The sequence below is a fragment of the Panicum virgatum genome, chromosome 5N (genome assembly GCF_016808335.1).
Source record: "Panicum virgatum strain AP13 chromosome 5N, P.virgatum_v5, whole genome shotgun sequence".
NCBI lineage: Eukaryota > Viridiplantae > Streptophyta > Magnoliopsida > Poales > Poaceae > Panicum > Panicum virgatum.
Genome location: NC_053149.1, coordinates 62,214,478 through 62,240,339, shown reverse-complemented (window position 1 = coordinate 62,240,339; position 25,862 = coordinate 62,214,478). Strand labels below are relative to the sequence as shown.

Sequence of the window (25,862 nt, the reverse complement as noted above, 5' to 3'; positions counted from 1 at the left end):
TACGAATTTGGCCAAATGGGTCACTGATGAAGTTGCATCGCACTGGCTTGATCGTTTGAAGGTTGAATCCCTGAAACTGAATCTGAACGCACCTCTCCTGAACTTGTACGATGATGATCGAACAGAAGGAACAATGCCTGCCTGTGCCTCAGCAGCTGACAATTGGACACGGGACGCTGAACTCTGAACAAAAATACTAACATAGGAGAGCGGTGTTCTCCAGCTCTGCAATTCGCCGTCCTGGACTAACGACCACCCAACCTAGGAGAGCGGTGTTCTCCAGCTCTGCAATTCGCCGTCCTGGACTAACGACCACCCAACCATGAGGTAGGCTGGCGACCTGGCGAATCCGTGCCCTTCCGGCGGCCCACGCCCCCATCCTGAGCCGGGTTAGAATACCTGTCTGGCGAGGCTCTTCCCGGGGTTAGACCGTCCACAGCGATAGGAGGAAATGGAGGAGTAAATCTACTGTTTGGCACTGTAGATGCACTGTTTGGCACTGTAGACAGAGAGGGCGTGGGAAACGAGGCAAGAACAAATTTGCTCTTGCTCTTGCCATTGTGGACAGCCTCGATCCCCTCTCGCCAAGTTCCTATCGCCCGGATCGGAATTTGAACACCGGTGGTTGGGCATCCATTTTCGTTTCTGGAATCGCTGTCGGCTCTACGCCCCATGCTAGTATGCTACATGTAACAAGTAACATGTGTTCATTTTTTTTGTTATTTCTCCGGCAAGAGCAGCCAAGATCGTGTTCTGGATTCAATCAAAGGTTGGATGAGCTTATGCTTTTCGCCGTCTGTTTCTGCGAATGCGATTTAGGATATCTGCTGTGGACTTTGGGATCGAGACGATCCTTTCGCTTAAAGTACGCTGCAATCAAACTTTTTTTTTCGAAAAGATTCAATCAAACTTTTATCAGGGGCAATTTTTATGTAGACTCGCTTTTGTTAATGAGTTGAAGATTCTGTGTATGTTCTCTCCATACAAGGGCCCCGTTTGGTTTCCTAAAATTCTAGAAAATCAATACTTTGACTGCTAATTACTATATTAAATAAAAATAGTTTACAAAAGTAACTCTGATAAATCTAATGAGGTCTTTGATCGCATGATTAGAGGATGGTTACTGTAGGCCAATCATTAATTAATTACCGTCATTAGATTCGTCACGAAAAATTATACCCATTCTGAAGAGGTTTTGCAAATAGACTTCATTCTGAACTTCATGTATGGAAGATTTTTTCTCGACTTACGTGCTCTACTATTTCTAGAAGTAACCAAACAAAGCAAGTGCAGATCAATAGATCATCCTTCTACTTGTTCAGAAATCAGAAGTTCTGAACTTTAGTTCTTGTTTAGTTTTTTTGGCCAATTTTTTATAAAACAGAATCTTACTATTTCGGATTACTAAATAAAGTCTATTTGCAAAACTTTTTTGTGGAAATGGATTGTAAATCGCGAGACGAATCTAATGAGTCTAATTAATTTATAATTAGTGGATGGTTACTGTAGCATCACTGTTGCAAATCATGGATTAAATAGACTTATTAGATTCGTCTCGTGATTTACAGCCTATCATGCAAAAGTTTTATAAATAGAATTTATTTAGTACTCTACGCATGTATCCAAATATTTAATATGATGTTTTTGGATGTAAAAATTTGGCATCTAAACAGCTGCAGTACTGGGCAACTCTCTAGCGTGCTACTAGTAGTGGCCAGTGGCTAGTAGTGGACGCAGAGCACCACCAGTGGTGGTTCGACTTGTTCAGACCGTAGAAGTCGAATAGTGCTTCAGTTCGATAGATGCAGTGTTGACATCGGCTACTGGGACCCACGCAAAATAAAAATATATCAATCACTGCGTCCGTCCGTCCTTTCTTGTGCTAGTCACGGATCCCGCCATATCTGCGGCCGGTTTCAAGTAGTAAGGGCATGTTTGGTTTGCTACCTAAGGCGCCACGTCTAAGGTTAGCATGCTGCCACAGATGTGGCGCGCCTAAGCTGTTTTAATTGAAGTATGTGTTTGGTTCATTACTCCGTCTAACATTAGACATCTTGTAAAAAAGTGTGGTAGCTGTTTGTTTTGCTACCACACCTAAAGTTAGGCACACATGAGAATGTGTGGTAGCTGTTTGTTTTGCTACCACACATAAAACTAGCCACACAAATAAAAATAGAGAAATTAACATAATAAATTGATGAACATATCAAATAACAGAACCGCAATAGTTATAAACACAATCAATGGACATAACATATCCATATGCCCATATCAAATTGATAATGTCTCCACATCATGTCAATAACAACCTTAATTGGTTCACATTAGTTATATTATAGCAAAGTATGCATTAACAAAAGTGTGAAGCATCATCTAAGTGCTAAACAAATTGCTGTGAGCAACACCATCTATCTCCATAGCCACCATATATCAGCCTAGAAGAAGTGCAAAAGAATGAGCCTTCATTGACACCATCCATCTTCAGTTAAGTTCTTGGATGAGTCTACAATGCAAAACAACTCACTTTAGCAAAGTGCAAACAATGCAAGTAATAATTAACCAATTGCAACATATATCACCTGGGCACATAAACAAAAGCGGCCAACCACCTAGGGGAATTCACAGCCCCGCATCACTAAGAAATTTGAATACCCATGATTGAAATGTCACCTCAGCTGAACGAGATAGAAAACCACGCATACCCTTTTGATCTTTATGTGCTAGAAAGGTTCCTACCATCAACTTTTGATCGGTAGTTAGTGTCATGTTTTCAAGTCTTCTCCACAATATACCATCAGAATTAGGCATAGCAGGTGGAGGTGGCGCTGGCTTCTTGATTTCGTGTTGAAGGGTCACTAAAGTAGTTGCAATTGTATCTCCTATTTTTGACATACGGCTCTTTGGTCTCACATCTCTCTTAGCATGTTTACCCTCACCTCTTAGACGCTTCATTCCAGAGCCGGATGAGCTATTCTCAGCAACTTGGGATGCAAAGCTAGGTTTACCACTTATAGGAGAAGGTAAAGTGTCAGAATCATCACCTAGGTGGTTCTCATGGTAATGATGTCGCGGGACAAGATGCATAGAGCATCTAAAACAGAATTAAAATACCTACTAACCGTCTCCCCGGACCGCAAGAATTCAAAGCCAACTGATCTATTTGTCCATCTATGGCCAACAAATTTCAAGAACATAGCAACCTGCTCTTCAATGGAGACGTTGATAGTGTCCTCTAGCAATCCACGGGACCTTAAATGACAACATAACCTATGGAAAACAAATTTACGCATACGCAGCTCGCTAATACAGTTGGCTTCAGTCCCATTATACAAACGATTCAGGCGCCTTTCCCTTTCTAGATCTCTTTGTAACATAGAACCGTATTTGATATGCCTCTTGGCCAATCTATTTTCTTGCAGCTTGTACCACAACATACAAACACAGATGGCAATGCAAACAAGCAATCTTCTTCTTCGCAAGTAATGATCGTAATAATAGCAATACTCAAGATATAGCTTTTTTGCACCCATCTATACAGATTGTAAACTAATTAAAATACACACAAAACACAACTTGAATCAGTAGATTGTAAAGTATTTAGGATGCCAAAATATTGATATACCTTGGAGCAGCCCCTAGCGATGTTCGTTTCTGCATGCAAGAAAGAAAAAAGAATGTTAGGTACAGAAATAGACAAATGAATCTTGACCAAGATCCACGGCATTAGCAAGCTCCTGGCCGCGTAGAACATGGCCGCCTGTGCACACACGCATGCAGCTAGCCGCATGGGGAAGAATAAGGCAGATCCACAGGACAAGGCATGGACGGACACACATCGAGCAAGCCATGCAGACGGCGCCGACCAGGGACACGGCGGCCACCAAATCCATAGCAGCTAGGCCCTATCGCGAACGGATCTTGAGCTTTTGCAGCAGGTGCTGCCATGGCCGCCCACAGATCTGCAAGTTGACGGCTGGTGCTCCCATGGCAGCACCTGCTCCCACGGTGCAGCGGCGCTTGCGTGCTCTATGCGCGAGGAGAAGGGGAGACGCGTACCTTCAATCGGCAGTCGAAAACGTCGTTCAGAGCGGAGGTGGGAGGTGGAAGCTCCGGTAATGGAGGTCACAGGCGACGGGAAGGGAAGGAGTGGTGGTGGCTGGAGGAAAACGGGGAGTGTGTGGCGTGCCATCGGGGTGCGGCGCTCAAATCGACCGCCGCAGGTGCGGCGTGAAAATTGTGTGGCGTGTTGATAGAACCGCGCCTAAGAAAATGTGGCCGTCTAACTTTAGTTGTTCACCAAACACATGCCTCCGATGCTATGGCGCGCCTAAGGTTAGGCTGTGGCGCCTTAGGCAGCGAACCAAACACGCCCTAAAAGTATTATAAAAATTTTGATCAATAATTAGGAATACTAAATAAAAATAATTTACAAAATTAATTTCACAACTCTGTGCTGCTTCGCGAGACGAACCTAATGAGGCATTTAATCGCGTGATTATAGGATGGTTACTGCAGCATCACTGTAGACAATCATCGATTAATTACTGTCATTAGATTCGTCGTGAAAAGTTACACCCATCCGTGAAAATGTTTTACAAATAAATTTCGTTTAGTATTCCATACATATAAGATTTTTTTCTCGGGAATCGTGTGCGATATGTATGATAGGAAACCAAATAGGGCCTGCGTTGTTGACGATTATTTTATTGTTCTCCCGTCGAACCGAGTTCAGCGGTCGATTTTCGTTCTGACAAGTAAACATCGACCCTACACTCGGTTTGGGCAATTCATGGTTCGCTTTTCCCCTACACTGGAGGTGCTTTACAGAGTCAAATGAAAGAGATGAGCTGGCCCACCTGCCATTGAGTGCACAGCACGAAACGGTTTTGCTTTGCCTTTGCTTGCGCACGCGTACGCGCGGCGAATCACGGCGCTCACCTCCCATCTTCACCGACTTGTCTCCGCCGCGGATGCCCCGTCAGATCTCGTTCCGCCCCCAACCCTAACCGCCGGCGGTGGCCATGATGGCCACCGAGCCCTTGTCCCCGGGGAAGTCCCCCGCCGCCGACGACCTCGAAACCCTACCCCTCGACTCCTCCTCCTCCTCCAGTGTCGCGGCCACGACCGACCCCTTGCTCCGCCCGCCTCCTTCCCCCTCGTCCGCCACCTCCTCTCCCACCGCCGGCGCGAACCACGGTCCGTTCGTGGACGAGGAGGAGGAGGAGGAGGACGATGTGGATGGCGTCACTCCAGCGTCCGCTCCCCGCACCGCGGCGGCCGCGACGTCCCGCGAGGCGTCCCCGGTGTTCGCTGAGATCACTGTCTCCGAGCCTAGGAAGCACACGGAGCCCGCTACCGGAGCCGTGGGCGTCATCCCTGGCTCGGCCAGCTACGTGTCCTACCTTGTCGCCACCCGGGCGTCCGACGGCGGCGAATTCCGCGTTCGGCGGCGCTTCCGCGACGTCGTGGCGCTCGCCGACCGACTCGCGGAGGCCCACCGCGGCCTCTTTGTCCCCGCGCGGCCCGACAAGAGCATCGTAGAGGGGCAGGTTATGCAGAGGCACGACTTCGTGAACCAGCGGTGCGTCATGATCCAGCGCTACCTCCGCCGCCTCGCCGCGCACCCCGTCGTCGGCCGCAGCGCCGACCTCCACGCCTTCCTCACCGAGCCTAGCGGCATCCCCACTTCAGACGGCGAGTCGCCTAGGTGGAGCCCCGCAATGAGTGCTGCCACGTCCATGGCTGCTGCTCCAGCAACGCCTACGAAGAGTGGGAGGGACTTCTTTGGGGTGTTCAAGGACCTGAAGCAGACAGTGACGAATGGGTGGGTGGCAGTGAGGCCGCCTCCAGTGGAGGAGGAGACTGACACCAGGTACCTTGCGCACAAAGCCAAGCTTGAGGACTTGGAGCAGCATCTGGTGACAGCATCTCAGCAGGTAACTGATCATTTCTGCAATATTCAGCTCCCATGCCGTTTCGCTCTAATTGTACTGCATAACTGATGTCATTGTCATTGTGATTTAATTATGATTGCTTGTTTGGAGAAGCGTACACTTTGCTACTTGTGTACATGTTGTGCATCATAAGTTTTCAGTACGGTGTATAGTGCAAAGTAAACTAGCTAATCTGCGATGGTGCATCATTTGTAGGCAGAGGTGCTTGTCAAATCTTATGATGATCTTAGAGCAACAACAGGTCTCTTGGGAATGTCATTCATCAAACTGGCAAAGTTCGAAAAGGAGAAGGCTACGTGTGATTCTCAGAAAAGACGAGCGGCTGATATCAGTAATTTTGCAAATGCTGTTGTTAGAGTTAGCAGATCACAGACAAAATTAAATGCTGGAATTGTAAAACATCTGGTAAGTGGGGTTACTTGAGTAAAGAAATATTTGTTTGGTCATATGCTGTTAGGATAACTTTTTTTCCTTTTGATTTTGATATATTTTTTGCTTTTACAGGGCATTATCATAGTCACATAGTTCCCGGGTCGATCGGGTCGAGGATCGGGGTCGAGGATCGAGGGTCGAATGTATATAAAAATGCGGGTCGAAGGGAGTAGTTTGGAACGAATGACCCCGATTAATCCGGGTCGACCCTCCGGGTCGATGACACAAGTCACGTAGATCTCATATGTCCTACAATTAGAGATGTGTGGTCTGGCAAAGATATAAAAGCAAAAAAGGAGAGAAAAGAAACTTGGGCTGCCCATGTTGGTCCAAATAGCCCATTACTCATCTAACGTAACCCTATTTTTGAGTCGCTGGCTGCTGCACGTCGCATGCTGCAGCCGCCGCCGCCATCTCTTTCCTCCCCGTTCTGCCTCTACTCTGCACCGCTTTCACCAATATGGTAGCTGACTGCAGCATCTGGCACCATCCGAGAACAAATTGGTAGTCCATGGCTCTCTCATGCCTCCGCAGTCCGCACTCCACCAGCGAGACCCGCCGGCATGGTCCGTCATCTGCGCTCTACTGGGAGGCCGGCCGTGTGCGCTCCGGTGGTGAATCGGGACGTGAACCAGCTAGAATTGGGTCGACGACCCTGGTCGTCCCCGACCCTCGATTTGGGACGACGTTCCCGGGTCGAGGAACGTGAGGTCGACCCCGAATCTGGTGACTATGGGCATTATCCACGAATACATGGAGACAATGGCTGCTATTCACAATGCATTTGCTGATCGTTCCAGCGCTTTGCTTCGTGTGCAAAATTTGTCAGCGGATCTATATTTCCTGCATACCCGGGCGGAGAAACTTGAAACTGTATCATCGAGAGGAATGGATCAGGAGAGATCAAGGTATCAAAAGATAGAAGAGCTGAAAGAAACAATAAGAGCTACAGAAGATGCAAAAACACATGCACTAAAAGAGTTGGAACATATCAAGGTAATTCATCCAAACATATCAATAAAGGAAGTGTATATTTCGTGTGTTATCTTTACGATAATCGATAACTGGCTCATTAATGTTTTGAGTTATTATTCATAATTATTCTTTTGTTAGTTGCATAGGAAATTCTTGTACATTCTAGTGACAAATTCAATTGCAATACGGTGATAACTTTAAACAGGCCCATAAGCATTATTATCTATTTTGGAAGGGGCGATATTCTGGAATTCTGGATATGTAATATAATCAATAATAGTCTATTCGGTTTGCAGTACACTAGAGATAAGGTTCTTTTGTAACACAGTACCTAATACTAACTTATATACTATATCCGGACCATCTGTTCAATCAGTATGATTAAAGCTATTTATTATAGTTGATTAAAGCTATACTCCGCCTATGCTGACTGGAAGACTCTCTCTCCTGAGTCGTCTCAACATAGCCGGTCCCAAGCCCGGGTAAAGGAGGAGGGTTGCGTTAGGTTTTGGCAAACCAGCATAAAAAATGCCACTCTAATGGATATGAAACCTACAAGAAACTCGTTGGGGCGTAACCCTCTTAGCGACGCGCTACATCGGAACCCGGGTGTGGTGATAAATGGGCAAGGGCCGGGTCGCCATCCCCCCAAGGGCGCGTCGTATCATGACCTGGGTACGATGATAAGTGAGCAAGGGTCGGGTCGTCACCTGAATGGCGCGCTACATCTACGCCCGGGTGTAGTGAAAAATGAGCAAGGGTCTTCGCACTTCCCTCGACGGGTGCGAAGGGTAAGGAAGCTAGCCGAGCCAACTAGGTTTCGTATAGGTAGCTGGAACGTAGGGTCCCTAACGGGTAAGTTGCGAGAGCTAGTTGATGTAGCAATTAGGAGGCGTGTAAATATTCTATGCGTTCAAGAGACTAAATGGAAGGGCCAGAAGGCGAAGGAGGTTGAGGATACTGGCTTCAAGCTTTGGTACACGGGAGCAACTCCGGGTAGGAATGGTGTAGGCATCTTGATTGATAGGAGCCTTAAGGATGGAGTCGTAGAGGTTAGAAGGCAAGGCGACCGGATTATCCTAATCCGGTTGGTAGTTGGAGATTCGGTTTTGAATGTGATCAGTGCATATACCCCTCAAGTAGGCCTTAGTGAGAGCACCAAGATGCAGTTCTGGGAAGATCTAGATAGTATGGTTAGTACCGTGCCTACCAGCGAGAAACTCTTCATAGGAGGAGATCTCAACGGTCATGTGGGTGCGACTAATGTAGGGTTCGAGCGAGTGCACGGGGGTTTTGGGTATGGTAGCAGGAGTCAAGAGGGGGAGGATGTGTTGAACTTCGCGTTAGCCTACGACTTGTTGATAGCGAATACCGTGTTTAAGAAGAGGGAATCCCATCTTGTGACGTTTCGTAGTGGACAACACTCGAGCCAGATCGACTTTATCCTTACTAGGAGGGAGGATAGACGTGATTGCTTAGATTGTAAGGTGATACCTGGGGAGTGTGTTGTCCCTCAACACAAGCTTGTGGTGGCGGACTTTCGTCTTCGGGTACGTGTCCACCGGGACAAATGTACCAAGATTGCGAGAACAAAGTGGTGGAAGCTTAGAGTGGAAGCGGCACAAGCGTTTAAGGAAAGGATGCTAGGTGAGGGGCCTTGGGAAGAAGGAGAAGACGCAGATGACATGTGGCTAAAGATGGCAACATGTGTTCGGAAGGTGGCCTCAAAGGTGTTTGGCGTGAGTAAGGGAGGCAAACAGGAGGGGAAAGACACCTGGTGGTGGAACGACGAGGTGCAAAGGGCTATTAAGGAGAAGAAGGAGTGTTTCAAGCGTCTCCATCTTGACAAGAGTGCAGCCAACATCGAGGGCTATAAATTAGCGAAGAGGGTTGCAAAGCGAGCTGTGAGTGTAGCAAAAGGTAAGGCGTATGATGACCTGTATCAGCGGCTAGGCACGAAAGAAGGGGAAAAGGACATTTATAGGATGGCTAGGATCCGCGAGCGGAAGACAAGGGACATCAACCAAATCAAATGCATTAAGGATGGGACAGATCGACTGCTAGTGAAGGATGATGAGATCATGGATAGATGGAGAGAGTACTTCGACAAGTTGTTTAATGGGGAGAGTGAGAGCCCTACCCTTGAGTTAGATGACTCTTTTGACGATACCAACAGACGTTTTGTGAGGAGAATTCAGGAGGTAGAGATCGGGGAGGCTTTGAAGAGGATGAAGAGAGGTAAAGCGTTGGGTCCTGATGGTATTCCCATTGAGGTGTGGAGATGCCTAGGAGATAGAGCAATAGTTTGGTTAACTAAGCTTTTTAATCTCATTTTTCGGTCAAACAAGATGCCGGAAGAATGGAGGAGAAGTATATTAGTACCTATCTTCAAAAACAAGGGCGATGTTCAAAGTTGTACTAACTACCGTGGGATTAAGCTGATGAGCCATACGATGAAGCTTTGGGAGAGGGTCATCGAGCATCGCCTAAGAAGAGGGACAAGTGTGACCCAAAACCAATTTGGGTTCATGCCTGGAAGGTCAACCATGGAGGCGATTTTCTTAATACGACAATTGATGGAGAGATATAGGGAGCAGAAGAAGGACTTGCACATGGTCTTCATTGACCTTGAGAAGGCATATGACAAAGTACCGAGAAATATCATGTGGTGGGCTTTGGAGAAGCACAAAGTCCTAACCAAGTACATTACCCTCATTAAGGATATGTACAAAGATGCGACGACATTTGTCCGGACATGTGATGGTAACACCACTGACTTTCCTATTAACATAGGCCTACACCAGGGGTCAGCATTGAGCCCTTATTTATTTGCTTTAGTGATGGATGAGATCACAAGGGATATACAAGGTGAGATCCCTTGGTGTATGCTCTTTGCTGATGATGTGGTGCTAGTTGACGAGAGTAGGGCAGGGGTTAATAGGAAGTTAGAGCTGTGGAGACGCACGTTAGAGTCGAAAGAGTTCAGACTTAGTAGGACCAAGACCGAGTACATGATGTGCGATTTCAGCGCGACTAGGCATGAGGGGGGAGACGTTAGTCTAGATGGGCAAGTGGTGGTCCAGAAGGATACGTTTCGGTATTTAGGATCGGTGTTACAAAAGGATGGCGACATTGATGAAGATGTTAGGCATAGAATTTCAGCTGGCTGGTTGAAATGGCGGCAAGCTTCTGGCATCATTTGTGACAAGAGGGTGCCACAAAAGCTAAAAGGCAAATTCTATAGGACAGCAATTTGTCCGGCGATATTATACGGTGCTGAATGTTGGCCTACAAAAAGACGACATGTGCAGCAACTGAGTGTAGCAGAGATGCGGATGTTGCGGTGGTTTTGCGGGCACACAAGGAGGGATAGAGTCCGGAACGAAGTTATTCGGGATAGGGTCGGGGTGGCACCAATTGAGGAGAAACTTACTCAGCATCGGCTGAGATGGTTTGGACATGTCCAACGAAGGCCTCCTGAGGCGCCGGTGCGTAATGGGATCCTTGAGCTAGTCGATAATGTAAAGAGGGGTAGAGGTAGACCTAAACTGACGTGGGATGAGTCGGTTAAGAGAGATCTTAAGGATTGGAACATCTCTAAAGAGATAGCTTTGGATAGGAGCGCTTGGAGACTAGCTATCAATGTGCCTGAACCTTGAACTTATTTCTTTCGGGTTTCATCTCTAGCCTACCCCAACTTGCTTGGGAAAAAAGGCTATGTTGTTGTTGTTGTTGTTTGTTCTAGGAAATTCTCATCAGTGGGCACTTCTTTTGACAAACTATTGTTAACATTATTCCAATTTAAGCTCACAAAAAAACAGGAATGAATTTGGAGCTGCGTTACTGAAGCATGGAGATAGCAGCTGACATGTTGCTAAATAACCAGAAGTCCAGATTGTTTGTTTCTAACTATCATCATGTTTGAGCTGCGGTGAAATTTATTGAGAGTTTGTGCTTTTCTTAAAGTATTAGACAGTGCAAAAGATTTCTATTCAACCCTGAGAATAAGATTGCATCCATTTCTGGTGAATATAAAATATACTGGGATGCATAGCAACATCTACATTTAGATTTCCACTCACAGTCAATAACACTGTTTTGTCCCTTTACAAAGTTATTTAATCATAGTAGCAATTCTTGGAAGTGCTTGGGACATGGTTACACTGTTGAATTGAAATCCCCAATCGTTTGCACTAGAAAATGCCGCGGCATTGCCGCGGGTGGCCAGTGGATATACATATGGTATTTGATGGGAACAAAAGTACGGATAGAAATTTTTTTTTATAAATTTTATGATGATTAGCATAAAGAGAACATGTTTGTAAAGTTCAATTGAAGAAGACACCTGAACTTCTAGAGTAGTAACCAATAATTGAATATATGGTTAGTCAGCTCTCTACTTGTTAGTATCATAACATGCAATCGGCTGTTGTTTTGTTCAACTGGTTCATATAGTTTAATGCAATTTTAGGTTTTTTTAGTGCTCGCAATATTATCCTGTAGATGGATTGGATATATGTAGCTGATGGCAGAAGAGTTTATCTAAACAGAATTTAAAGAAGAGTAAAATGCACTGGGGGTCCTTAAACTAGTGAGGGTGTGTCAAATAGGTCCACAAACTCAAAAATGCAGATTCGGCCCCCTAATCTATTTAAGTGTCACTGGAGGTCCAAAACCCCTTTGACCGGGTCTGACCGCCTACGTGGCTTGCCACGTCGGTCCTACGTGGCCTCTCTCCCTCTTGCCTCCTCTCTCTCCCACCCGCCCCCTCCCCTGTTCCGGCCCGTGGCCATGGCGCCCGTGCGCGCCCCGCGGGGCTCCCTCCCCCTCCCTCGCCGGTGGGGCGCGGGGCCATGGCGGCGGCGCTCCGCGCTCGAGCCTGGGGCCATGGCGCTCGCGCGCGCCCCGCGGAGCTCCCTCCCCCTCCCTCGCCGGCGGTGGGGCGGAGGGTGCGCGCCGGTCCACGGCCGCGCCGCCCCGCCTCGCCGTGCGCCGTGCGCCATGCCGGCCGCCGGATCGCGGAGGACCCGCCATGGCCGCTGCCCAGGAAGGAGGGGGGAGGACGAGGAGGCGCCATGGCCGCGGGATCCGCCCAGCCGCGCGAGCGCGCGCCGCCGCGGCCGCCCCGCCGCGCACGCCGCGCCACGCAGGCCCGACCGCGAGCGGAGGGCGCCGCGCGAGGAGGCAACAGACGGCGGGCTCGAGGGGCGGCGCTGGAGTGGCGGTCCGGCCCGCCGCCGCCGCCGCCCTCGTCTGCGCCGCGAGGCCCGACGCTGGGGGAGCGTGCGGATCTGGCCGCCGCCGCGCAGGGGAGAGCTCGACCGTGCTGCCGTGTTGCGCGCGGGTCGCCGTGCCGCATGCCCGCCGGCGAGGGAGGGGGAGGGAGGGAGGTGCTGCCGGGTTGGGATGGAGGTGCCGCCGGGAGGGAGGTGAAGGAGCCGCCGCAAAGCCGCAGGGGGCCGGCGGAGCTTGAGCGCGGCCTCGGGCTCGCCGGCCTCGAGCGCGGGAGGAGGGAGGAGGGGGCTGCGCGGCGAGGGAGGAGGGAGGAGGGGGCTGTGCGCGCCGCCGTCGCCGCCATGGGCCTGGGCGCGCGAGCCGCCTCCGCTGGCCCTGCGCGCGTGCCGCCGCCGCTGGCAGCGCGCGCGCTCGCCGCCACCCCGCGCCCCTGCCGCCGGAGGGGACGGGACGGCTCGCGGCCGGGGCAGGAAGGGATGGCTGGGGCGGCTCGCCGGCAGGGAGAGAGAGGAGACGAAGGGAGGGAGGGCCGGGCCCCTGCTCGCCGGAGATGGAGGAGGCGCCGAGAGAGCAGGGGGCGCCGCCGGCTAGAGGGAGGCGGAGGCGGAGGCGTGATGGAGGGGGGAGGACGGGGAGAGAGGGGTGAACAATAAAAAGAAAATCCACGTCAGAGCCGACTTGGCGATCCACGTAGACGGTCAGCGCCTAGTCAGCGTGCCACATCAGCGCTAGCTGCCCACATGGATGCGTATGGACCTGCGGTGAACGACTTAAAAAGTTTAGGGACCCAGAAATGCACTTTCGGAGTTCATGGACCTACTTTACACACCTTCACTAGTTTAAGGACCCCCAGTGCATTTTACTCTTTAAAGAACTAAGAATGGTAGTCGACTTACTGCTATTTGTTTGAGGCTAGAACAGTGATAAAAACAACTAATTGATCATATCTTGATAAATTTTAACAAAATGTAACCCTCTGGGGTGGATTGTTGGAGCAATAATGAACGCAAATTATTGGTGGCCCAGATCAGCCTGACCCTATCCCCGTCCCTTGTTTGGTCGCCGGCGCTGAGGCTGTAGATCAATATTTGTTTGATCACAATTAGCAATATTTGTTTGATCATGATTAGGTATATTCCATTTATTATGAAGGTTCGTAAGAAATTTATTATAGAATTGTTTCCAATGAAAATGGTTTGCTTATGCATATCGAAACCAAAAAATAATCTTGCGGATACATATAATTTGGATGAACCATGGTGGGGACCTCCAATGGCTTGCTTGCGGTAATATGATGTTAAGTATGTGCATTGGGAGCTTATATGTACATTGGGAGCTAATCATCCGTAAACAACAACATTTGTATTAATGATGCATGCTTAATGTTCTTAATAATTTTTTGATTGCATCGTCTTTGTAGCTCTTTGAACCAGCCACAAGATACTTCAACTAATGCACGTTTTGTTCAAGTTAGCTAGTCAAAGCTTGCTGCCTCATGTTGACCACCCTGGCTAAATTCACTGAATCCACGAGCAGTACTTTTTCACAAACTGTGCACCAAAGCATGGCTGGAGCAGGCTTTGGCACATCGGTGACAGATCACGGGGATGTCCAGCTTTTCGGCCATGCCGTTGCCCATTCCGTTGCACACCGCAGCAGCCACGTCAATCCGCCTCTCTCTCTCTCCCGGCCACACAGCAACTCGTCGTCCTCATCCCTATCTCATCTGCTCTCTCACGCCCCAGTCTCCACCTTATTTTCTTTTCCCTCTCAAAGTAGCCAGCAGCGAGTAGAGTAGCAGGGCGCCTGCGATCACGGGCTTCTCCCTGGGCTCCCTGCCCTCTCGGCCTCGGGGCATCATACCTATGTTAACTCTGTTTAGACAAAGTGTCACCTTTATTAGGTACTTTTTTTCAGTTCAGTGTTGATAAATTGTATTAGGTTAACATCATACCTATGTTGTCTAACAGTATAAGCTTATAGCAATTTACGCATTTCAGTAATCTTTTAATCTGTTGGTAAGTAGCTACTGATTTGTTTGCTTTTTAAACAACCGCTGATATTTTAAATAGCTAGCGGCATATTGCCAAATATGGGCATGGGCGCATGGCAAGAATAAAAATCAAAGGAGCCTCGAGGCCTGATATCACGGGGAGGTTTGGAGTTGACGTGTCCTTTGTTTGTCTACATATTACCGAAGGAGTTTTCTATCTACTTTCTCCATCCATGAAAGAATGCAATTTTAGAGTTTAAAAATTATCCACGAAAGAATGCAACTCTAGCCTACATCAATTAGCATAGTACCCATTAATGCATAAAGTAGCTAAAAATTCACTAAAAATTACTGAAAGCTAGTGTGCACATACTAATTTGAATTATTGTTGCCCATGGGAGCCGGAAGCCACGCACAAGTCCTGTGGTCCACTGGACATGGCTCACGTTATCAGGTCATCAGAGTTAAAAAATGGTCCGCATCTTTTTTACGGTCGCCTCCTGAACCATCTAGAGTCTGTTCTTATCCACCGCACCGCACTTCCTTTTCCCCATCTGCTCCCTCTAGCTTCCCATCGATCCAGAACTCAGGCTCCCATCGATCTGGTCCTGCGTCGGTGCGTCCATGGCTGCAGGATCCCGAGGCAAGTTCCATGGAGCCGGGGTTGCAGCCAGCCCTGGGGTCCGACGATCCTGCGAGCAGATCCGTGGAGGACAGAAGCTAGGAGGCCGCGGCGGCGGCGATGTCGGCGGGGGCGGCAGTAGGCTGGAGGTCGGGGCCAGCACTGTGTCCTTGTCCTCCCCTCCGTGGCGTGGTGGCAGGTCGGTCCCTCCCCTCACCCTCCCCCGCGGCAGCAGGTGGCCAGGGGCCGGCCGGTGGCGGGGCGCGACCCTCCCCCCTGTGCGGCTACCGGCGGAGCTTGCTTGCGGCTGCCGGCGGCACTTGCTGTAAACGCAAGTGCGCGGCCCTCGGCCTCGCAGCGGACGACGGCCGGCCCACCTACCCCTGCTCTTCGTGGTGCGGCGGCGGGCTGGCCCCTGCTTCCTCCCCTCTGTGGTGCGCTGGTGGCCCGGCCTCTTCCACTTCCCTCCATGGCCTGGCGCGGAGGCGGTGGCGAGCGTGCTGTGCTTACTGCCCTCGCCGGCCGCCGCGAGGAGCCGGTCGCGGGGGAGCCTCGGCCGCGCGAAGTCGTTGGGGGCGGCGGCCGGCCGGTGGGTGGCAGCACGCGACCCCTCCTCCCGCTCCAATGGCCGTTCGTTGCCGGATGGACGACCGAGATGTTGTGTGATGACGTGGCCCAATAAGAGGGCTCGGAATTGGCCAAGGATCGTGTATAGAGATTACAATTTGGCATGGAGTGTTTGCGGTGTTTTTTATTTTTATTTTCTGATAATGCAGGAAAACAACATGACTGAAATTAAAAGATTTAACAAGGAAAGACACCATGATTTGGTGGAAATGCTGAAAGGTTTTGTATCAGATCAGGTACAAGCTCTCAACTTTGTTACATTTTTTGTTTTCTTTTCCTTTTTTTTTGGTGGTGGTGGTTTTTTTTTTTGGGGGGGGGGGGGGGTTGCATAGTTGGCACTATTTTTTAATTTTTTTCTTAAGCAAATCAAAATACTGTTAATCAGTTTAAGAAGCAGTATGATGCAGTTCTTACTGTAAATTGCACCTCCAAAATTGATAACAGTAACTACTGTTATTTCACCAAAGAAAACAAACATGAGTGCTAAATGCTAGCTGTATCCATGCACGGCCAGCTGTGTTCTACATGATGCAGAGGTCCTTCCATTGCTCTTGAAAAAGGAAATTTCATGTGAATTGCTTGTGCTTGTGTTGTTGGCAGATTTAATGGTTTGCTGTGCTTATTTATCACTGGTGTCTTATTCTCTACATGTTTCATGATAATAATATCATGAGGCTTCTTTATGCAAAAGTACATTGGTAGAAATAATCTTCTACCCTTCATTATCATTCGAGGGGAACAGCCAGGTTACAGAACAGAACTTGAAACCTTCCAGTGCAGTCTTTACTGGCAGATATACTGGGAAAACCTTCCAATGAGGACTTGCAAGACCATTTGAATCACCTAGATGTAGTGTCCTTTTGTATATGGTAGAGACAACATCCAAGTTCTAATCGATCTCCCTTAGACAATCATCACCAGATCAATTTTTTTTCCAACACTAGGGCATACCCCATTTCCATTAAAGAACAACGAAGTTACAAGATGTTTGTCAAAGACAGGCCAGACTGGCCTCTAAGAGGAGACTAGAAAGATGGGAAGTAAGAAGAGTGAGGAATGCATTGTGTGTGTGTGGTGGGGGGGGGGGGGGGGGGGGGGGTTGAGGGAATCTGAGTGAATCCCCCTTCCAGTGCCCTCACAAACTTCAGAGAAGTGGACGGACAGAAAAAAAAATGCATTATTACAGCCAAGGTGGGATAAGTTCTTATCCCACCACGAGGGGTGCAGAAAAATGACCAGGCAAAACACAGTCTGCATGAACATCGACGGCAGCAGTAGAAACCATCTTTCCCCCTTTTTGTCTTCAGCCTCAGGTCTTCAAGCAATTGGGCAACCTTAAGTTTGAACGGTCTTCATCCCCATTTGTGTCAGCTCCCTCGATGCGCAGAGGTTCTCCTTCCCTTCCGCCATTGTCCACGAACGCCTTCGTTACTTGCATGAATCACCAATTCAAATTTGTTATCCATTTGACTCAATATGAGGCACATCATGACCATTTTAGTTTTGCAACCCTTTTGACAATGGTATAAAACTTTTCGGTAATATGTGGCATCAAAGATGCATGTGAAATTAGTCAATCTGACCATGGAAAGTTATTGAAATTTGGATTGCTGATTTCCTTTTTCCTGCTGCTGTGTTCAGGCTGCATATTCGGACCATTTTGCTAGTGTATGGACAAAGGTAGCAGAAGATACAAAAGGATATGCGAACAGAACCAATTGAAGTAGGATGTACATATACAGGTGAAACTGAGCTGTTATTCTGCAGCATGAACATGGACTACACAATTGAGAATCATGTGATGACCATTTAGGCTTGTACACAGACAGGATCACTCTTTCCATTCCTGATGCATGTCGGAGAATTTTTCTAGGGATCTGTAACGCCAGTTGTGCACCTGAAAATTCACAGGAAGCATAGCACAACAATTTCCCTGGTCTATTTTTCTCAACCTGGGCTTCATGTATTGCCGAGTTTTTTTTTCCCTGTATATTTACACGGCACCACTTGGGTGAACTTGCTGCCTCCCGAGATAACCAGATACATGAGATTGTCTTCCTGAGCTGTTGCTCACTTGTATTTACATTTTTTCCCCTGTTTCCTTCTACAACACCCACATTTGTTGTTTCCTTTTACCATTGATAAATCATTTTTCTGGGCTGCAGAATAACTGACTTTTCTTTTGCTGATCCTTTTTTGAGTAAATTGAATTATGCTCTGTAAAATCCATGTCTCCAAATCGGCCGTGCAAGGCTTGAACTCGATGCTATTGTTTTTTTTTTGGAAAATTACTCGATGCTATTGTGGCCTGGTGCTGGCGAGCTCGATACTGCTATGGCCTGGTGCTGGTGGGTCTATGAAGAATCACGAATAGCCAAGGCATGCACAGAAGGCCACGCCTGTGCAAGAATGCGAGCCACTCGTCTTGCAACACGCTGTCGCTGAGTGGACATGCCCGTGAGCTAGTAGTGGTTGGACAGAGCACCTTGGTGTCCCTTTTCGGGCCACCGGCTTCAACACCACTGCGTAGTGCTTATCCTCTCCACGTATGTATTACTCCGTATCTTCTTGTCCCGTCTCGAACCTGTAACTTCTGATCGTCCGTCTGAGATTTCCTCCTCGCTTCCGAGCTCTTCCCGAGCTCACAAGCTACAAATCACACCACAAATGGAAAAAAACGGCAGCGACGTACGAGCCCTGCCGTGCCAAGTCGCGACGATCTGCGCCGCAAGAAAATTCCCCAAAATTCTAAGCACTGTGCGGCTGTGCTGACTGCTGGAGCTCGCTGTGATGTCGCCTCAGCAAACGCAACGGATTTCGTTGCCGGTGGAAACTCACATTTCTGTGTGTCCACTAGAGACAGTTGGATGAAATGTCCGCCGTAGGTTAGCCTTGTTCAGGCTGATGAATTTGAATTTGTTGATGAAAAAAAAATTGATAGGAACATGCTTCATCTGCCCTGACTACTGTTGAAAGGCAAAACAACCGAGACTTCCAAGAGTCTTCTATACCAACCACCACAAGCTGCTCCGCCTCTCTTGAGGCCCTCCATTTCTCCCCATCACCGGGGCAACGGCGGCGCGGGCGCGGCGCGCGCCTCTGGCGTCGCGTCAGCGGGAGGAGAATGCTGCCGCACGCGCCTTCCCGAGCCCCGGGGGCCTTCAGGTTCAAACCCCACCTCGCCGCCAAGCCGCCGCTCCTCACCTCCACCCCCGCCTCCGCCTCCGCCTCCTCTCGCGGCATCCTCTGCGTGGCCCCCTCCGCCGCCACCACGCGCCGCAACCTCCTCGTCCTCGTCCCCTCGCTGGTCGCGGCGTCCACCGTCCTCCAGTCCCTCCCGCTCGCGGCCTCCGCCGAGGCAGGCGATGAAAAGCCGGTCCCGCCGCCGCCGCCGCCGGCGACCGCGGGTCCGGCTTCACCTCCGCCTCCCGCGGACGAGCCGGCGCTGTCGAGGGTCTACGACGCCACGGTCATCGGGGAGCCGCAGGCCGTGGGGAAGGACGCGCGGCGGAGGGTGTGGGAGAAGCTCATGGCGGCCCGGGTGGTGTACCTCGGCGAGGCCGAGCTCGTGCCCGACCGCGACGACAGGGTGCTCGAGCTAGAGATTGTCAGGAAGCTCGCCGCTGGCTGTGCCGAGGCTGGGAGGAGCATCTCGCTCGCGTTCGAGGCCTTCCCCTGCGACCTCCAGGAGCAGCTCAACCGGTTTATGGACGGGAGGTTGAGACAATGAATTTACTTCTTTGCTAGTATTTATGACAAAGTATATAGCTGAGAAACGTTACGCAGAGGATAAATTTCTTGCCATGATGTGCTATAATTTTGAGTTTAGATATACTGTGTTTTCACTGTTTTGACCTGTTAACTTCAAATGTAAATTGAGTTCAGTGCTTGTTATTTGCACCTTTCATAGATGTAGGGAATTAAGATTGGAGAATAGCTTCTGGCGAGAGGAAAAACCGTTTCTCTGCTAGAAGAGCTAAAAGTGTCTTGTAAGTTGTATATTCGTCATCGAGGGTTTGCTAGAATTATCTGTATCTACTAGGCCCCGTTCGGATGGCTAGAATTATCTGTATCGCCCCGTTCGGATGGCTGGGCCAGCCGACTGGCTGGCTGAAATTACTGTCGCAATAGTACTAGCAATAGTAGTTGTGTGAGGGGAGCTAGCAGCAGCAGCCGCCGCTGATGCTCCAGCCAGCCATCCGCCCAGCCATCCGAACGGGGGGTAGACTACTATTTTGACTATGTAGGTTTCCAAACAGGATAAGCTCGACAAAAGTCCTATGTTAATTCTCTTTTGCTTATGTTTGTTTATCTTTTCAGGTGTGGACAGTAAAATTTATAAACCTTCGAATGCTTATTGTGCATGATCTTGTAACAATTCTTTGCTTATGCAGAATTGATGGCAACACCTTAAGGCTTTATACATCTCACTGGGCACCAGAGCGATGGCAGGAGTACGAACCTCTTCTCAGCTACTGCCGTGATAATGGAATAAAGCTTGTTGCCTGCGGAACCCCACTTGAGGTAATTTATAATTGATTTTCACGTAGTCCCCAGCAAAATTGTATGCGATTCAGGCATATTTGAATCATCATTAATCTTGTTCATTTATACTTCTGTATTGTGGACAGTTGACATCGTAAAATTGTGATAGTTTGAAATTGATTTACATTGTTCTAATGGGCAATTGTCTTCTTGTACCATTACCATGTATTCTAATTCTCCTGCTTAAGAACCTCTGTTGCATTCGTTTTGAGCCCTTCCCTAGTAAATCTCTGATCTGATTTATATTTTAATATGTAACCTTGGCTTACTCTACTCTCTACATTATTTGGTGAAATTATCTAGTTCTTTTCTTGACTAGGTGGTAAGAACTGTCCTAGCGGAAGGAATTAGAGGCCTTTCAAAAGCTCAAAAAAAGCTATATGCTCCTCCAGCTGGCTCAGGCTTCATTTCTGGCTTTACATCCATCTCAGGCCGATCATTGATAGACAAGATTCCATCAGCTCGTGGTTCCCCTTTTGGCCCAAGCTCATATTTATCAGCACAGGCAAGAGTGGTTGATGATTATACCATGTCCCAGACAATAATGAAAGAAATTACTAATGGCGATCCTTCAGGGATGCTCGTTGTTGTAACTGGTGCCAGTCATGTTATGTACGGGCCACGAGGAGTTGGTGTTCCTGCTAGAATATCTAAAAAGATGAAAAAGAAAAACCAAGTTGTGATACTTCTTGATCCTGAGAGACAAAGTATAAGGAGAGAAGGTGAAATCCCTGTAGCTGATTTCTTATGGTACTCTGCTGCCAAGCCATGCAGTCGAAATTGCTTTGATCGTGCTGAAATTGCTAGAGTTATGAATGCTGCTGGTAGGAGACGTGAAGCTTTACCTCAGGTAATCACTAGCTCTTACTTAGTATATGTTCAATGGTCTTTGTTCTATATATCCCTTGCTTAGTGTAATATGTTGTGAATAGTTATTAGTCTAGAGGCAAATGTAAACACTACTAAAATTGTTGTATATCAACTAAAGAAACAGAAAATGATTGTTAGTATGATAATAATTCTTTCTAAGTCCGCTTGCTATTATAAGTAGTCATATTTTTCTTATGTTGGAGCTGACGGAATTTTCTGTATTTTTATGACAGGATCTTCAGAAAGGAATAGATCTCGGTGTAGTTTCTCCTGAGATATTGCAGAACTTTTTTGACCTTGAAAAATACCCTGTTATGGCTGAATTGATTCACCGATTCCAAGTAAGAAGCTCTTGTACTCTTTATGTCTCATTCTTTCCCCTTCAAGAAATGGTTCGAGATGCTGGTATGACAATAAGCATGGTTAAATACTTAAATTATTGAAACTCAAAATTGGTCATTTTCTGCAGGGTTTCCGTGAAAGGTTGCTGGCAGATCCCAAGTTTCTGCATAGATTAGCTATTGAAGAGGGCATATCAATAACTACGACTCTTCTAGCGCAATATGAAAAACGGAAGGGAAAGTTTTTTGAAGAGATCGACTACGTTCTCACTGATACAATTAGAGGTTCTGTTGTTGACTTCTTTACAGTGTGGCTTCCTGCGCCTACTATTTCACTCTTATCTTTTGCCGACGATAACTCTGGTGAGAGCGTGGAGCTTCTGAAAGGACTTTTAGGGACACTGCCAGATAATGCATTTCAAAAAGGTATTGTAGGGCAGAATTGGAGCATTAACCAGAGATTTGCATCAGTGCTTATGGGTGGTATTAAACTTGCCGGTGTTGGATTCATTTCTAGTATTGGAGCTGGAGTTGCTTCAGATGTCTTATATGGTGCTCGTCAAATTCTGAAACCTTCTGCAAGTATGGAAGTGGGGCGCAAAAGATCTCCAATTTGGAAAGCAGCAACTGTTTATAGTTGCTTCCTTGGAACGTCAGCGAACCTGCGATATCAGGTAGTTTGCCAAGAGCATCTCTCTGTTTACATAAGTGGTGGTTGGTTATGAAGAGCTATTTTGTGATTGTATGCATAGATCAGGGTGCATGCTAGCGATGGTTAAAATGTGTTTCTCAAGCTATTATTTCCAAGTAAATGCAGCTTATCATTTCCTCCGTTGTTTCAGAGAGTGTTAACCTTTTCCAATATAAACATGTTTCAGGTCATAGCTGGTCTGATTGAGCATCGGCTAGGAGAGGATCTGATGGCCCACTATAACCAGCCACTTCTTGCTAGTTTGTTATCCTTTGTTTCAAGGATAATTAATTCATACTGGGGAACGCAGGTTTGCTACTTCTGGACTTTACATTGAGCCATTAATGTTTTGGTATTTAGGCCCCGTTTGAATCCACATGCTAATGGGTAAAAGTGCTAAACTTTAGCACTAAACAGGAATGCTAATGGTGTGGGCTAAAGTTTAGCTAAGACCCAAAAACTTTAGCAAAGATATCTTACTATTACTAATTGGGGGCCTCCTTTGGAGCCTCCACATGAAGCCATCTAGAATCCTAGGTGGACACTCTGAAAAATAGAGAAATTCTATAAATTCTTACAAAAATCAAAATCATCCAGCCATCAATTCAGCAACTCTAATTATAATAACCATTGGATCTGTTATCTTTTCTAATAAATTACTTACCTCTGTCATTATAAAAATAGACTAAAGTAACCCCCTAAACATGTAGTTAAAGTACCCACCTCTGCCATCATAAAAAATAATCTAAAGTAACCCCCTAATCTTTGTATAAATTACCCAGCTGTGCCATTATAAAATAATAGTAAATACCCCCTAAATTTGCATATAAATTATCCAATTATGTCATTATTATTACAAAGTTAAATTACTCATAAATCTGAATCTAAATTATATAATTATAATAATATATTAAAGTGCACCAATATAAAATTCTAAATTACTATTTCTATCATTATTAATGTATTACTTATATTATTATTTATATGAAAAAACTACCCACGATATATGTCACCATATTTTCATGTTTGATGGAAGAGATAAAAATATCAATTCACAAACAAATAGTTCAACTAAACATATATTGAATACATATGGAGGTGTGATGCAAAATGAAATCTATTGTAACTAGATAATGATAAATATATATTTTAGAGTATGTGTTAGAATATTTAATAGATGAAAAGGGCGTGAGATAGATAATTATAATGATTGACATTATTCTTATATTAATTCTAATTAGCCCGTGCGGGTGCACTGGTTGATAGACTAGTGAGTGCTAATAGATGCTAAAGTTTAGCACTCAACTTTAGCCCATCCAAAAAGGCCCTTAATTTGCATTCTCAAGATGGCTGACACAAACAAATTTTTTATTTCTTGAAACGAGAACTCTTTCTTGTTTCTAGCATATGGTCAAAGACATGCAAGTAGGAGATCTCCAGTTCCAAACTTCCAATTAATTGGTGGTTGACTACTTGACTGCCTACTTGGGCCCTGTTTGTTTTCAGTTGCAGATTGTCGATTGCACCTTGTAGGTTGTTATAATCTCCAAGCTGAAACAAACAGGTCCCAGATTGTAACAATCCACAGGCCAGATTGTCACAGCCCAACAATCTGCTTCCTCTCAACAATATCCAATAATCCACAATCTGCAAAGCTAAAACAAACTGGGCCTTAATTGGCGTTCCAATTTGTAGGCATAATTAGTTGTTGAAATACTCCTAACTACTGTTCAATGGGAAGCAACTCAGTCCTCAAGCATTCCTAGCCTGTTCAAATGTACTGCATGAATTTCAGCATTTCTGATCTTAAGGCTGGTACTGGTGTAATTGAGGTAGAGGGAGCCATCAGTATCCATTACAGCTGAGTAATTTATTTTCTTGATAAATTCTATCGAATATCTTTAGGGAAGGAAACCAAAACCTTGCAATAAAAGGATTTGATGTCTCTAGTCTCCAACTCCATAGACATATTGCATGGTAGCAGTTGCATTACGTTTTGCTTTACTGACACCATGTTTCTTGCAGCAATGGATCGATCTTGCACGAGCTACAGGTGTGCAGAGTACTAAGAAAGAGTTACCTCCTCCTGAGGTTCCAAACTCAACTGAAATGCCACTCCTAGAATGTGGCACAACAGATGTACAGAATGTGGATGACAGCACCAACCAATCAAATGACTTGACGTAGTCATGACACGATGCCCCAATTTGGTGTGGCCATACAACACAAAGAGCAGCTCCTTCTGTAACAAAACGTACATGGTACAGTCGTACAGGCATATAGATAAGAAGTCTTCTTAGAGCAAGATTGAAGCTTAGCCATTGCATGATGTGAAGCGACAAATCTGAAATTCTGAAGAGCAAAGCTTTGACGACTGTCACGTCATTGTGATCAGAAAGCCATTTACACCCTTATGGGGCGAATACTGTTTGTACATTCGCAGAGGAAGGATTTTGAAACCTGTACAGCATCTTTACACGTGAAATTCAACCCAAGAACAATCATGGGTTGCGTTCGTCAAGGATCAGAATTGTCGTCTGTGAGAACCTAGTATGCACTTGAATTCAGAGCACATATAAAATTTTCCTGTCTGAGCGGATTGTTCCACGGTCTGATGTATCCTGTGGTATTGCATATGGCGTAATCAGCAAGCAGTCCCAACGAGCTATAGCTCTTCCAGGCTCATCTGAAACTACACATGATGAATTCGGAAGAGTTTTTGTTGGTAAATCATTGACATCTCCGCCGCACCTTGCCTTGTTGCACGCGGCATTTCTTCCTCCAACCGCATGTGTGGAGCAATGCACTTATCAGCAGGCGCCCCAGGGCCCAACCTTTTTCTTCGAATAGACCATGGGAAGAAGACTGCGCGCTGCGTACGTGTACGTGTACAGAAGAGGTGATGGACAGATGGTGCGTCGAGAATCAGATCACTCTACGTCTACGCTCAAAAGTCTCAGACAACAAGAACGATGCTCCTACCAAATGGGGCATCTACCCCCTCGTGCGTAGGTTCTACCTGTTCCTTCAGATACACCGCCAGGAATCCATCAGACCGCCACGCCCGTGCAGCCAAAGAAAGGCACCCGTGCAGTGGCCTGGTGCCGCCGCTGCCGCACGAATCCAGTTCCCAAATCTCATCAACCATCAAACGCAGGACTGCTCCCTTCCTTTCTTCTTTATCGAGAACCTAAATATGCTGTCCCGCACTCTCACTGACCCATCTCTGGACGAGGCTTTTTTTCCCAACCGGACACCCCAAACCGGAGCACTCCGGTTCCGGTAAACCGGACCGGTTTGACCGGTTACCGGTAGAAACCAGTCAAATTCAAATTTGAATTCAAAAAACTCAGTTCAACCGGTTCGTACCGGTATACCGACCGGTTAGACCGGTTTACCAGTCGGTTTGACCGGTTTACCGGCCGGTTTGAACGGTTTGAATTCAAATCCAAATTTAAAATCGCATGTGTAACCGGTTTGGACCGGTATACCGGCCGGTTAGATCGGTTTACCGGCCGGTTTGACCGGTTTATCAAGTGGGCCTTAATGGGCCGTCTCATTTTTTTCCTTTTCTTTT

The 25,862-nt window shown here is 47.1% G+C and overlaps 1 protein-coding gene across 1 annotated transcript; it reads left to right on the top strand.

Moving 5' to 3' along the window:
- Positions 1-4,930: 4,930 nt before the first annotated feature.
- LOC120675041 (protein RETICULATA-RELATED 5, chloroplastic-like) lies at positions 4,931-24,892 on the top strand. The gene is made up of 11 exons (XM_039956131.1): positions 4,931-5,936; positions 6,150-6,359; positions 7,122-7,382; positions 15,988-16,074; positions 18,780-19,555; positions 20,233-20,362; positions 20,703-21,233; positions 21,487-21,594; positions 21,723-22,268; positions 22,473-22,595; positions 24,311-24,892. The coding sequence occupies exons 1-11, from the start codon at positions 5,022-5,024 to the stop codon at positions 24,470-24,472; spliced, it is 3,849 nt and encodes a 1,282-aa protein (XP_039812065.1). The 5' UTR covers positions 4,931-5,021; the 3' UTR covers positions 24,473-24,892.
- Positions 24,893-25,862: the final 970 nt, after the last annotated feature.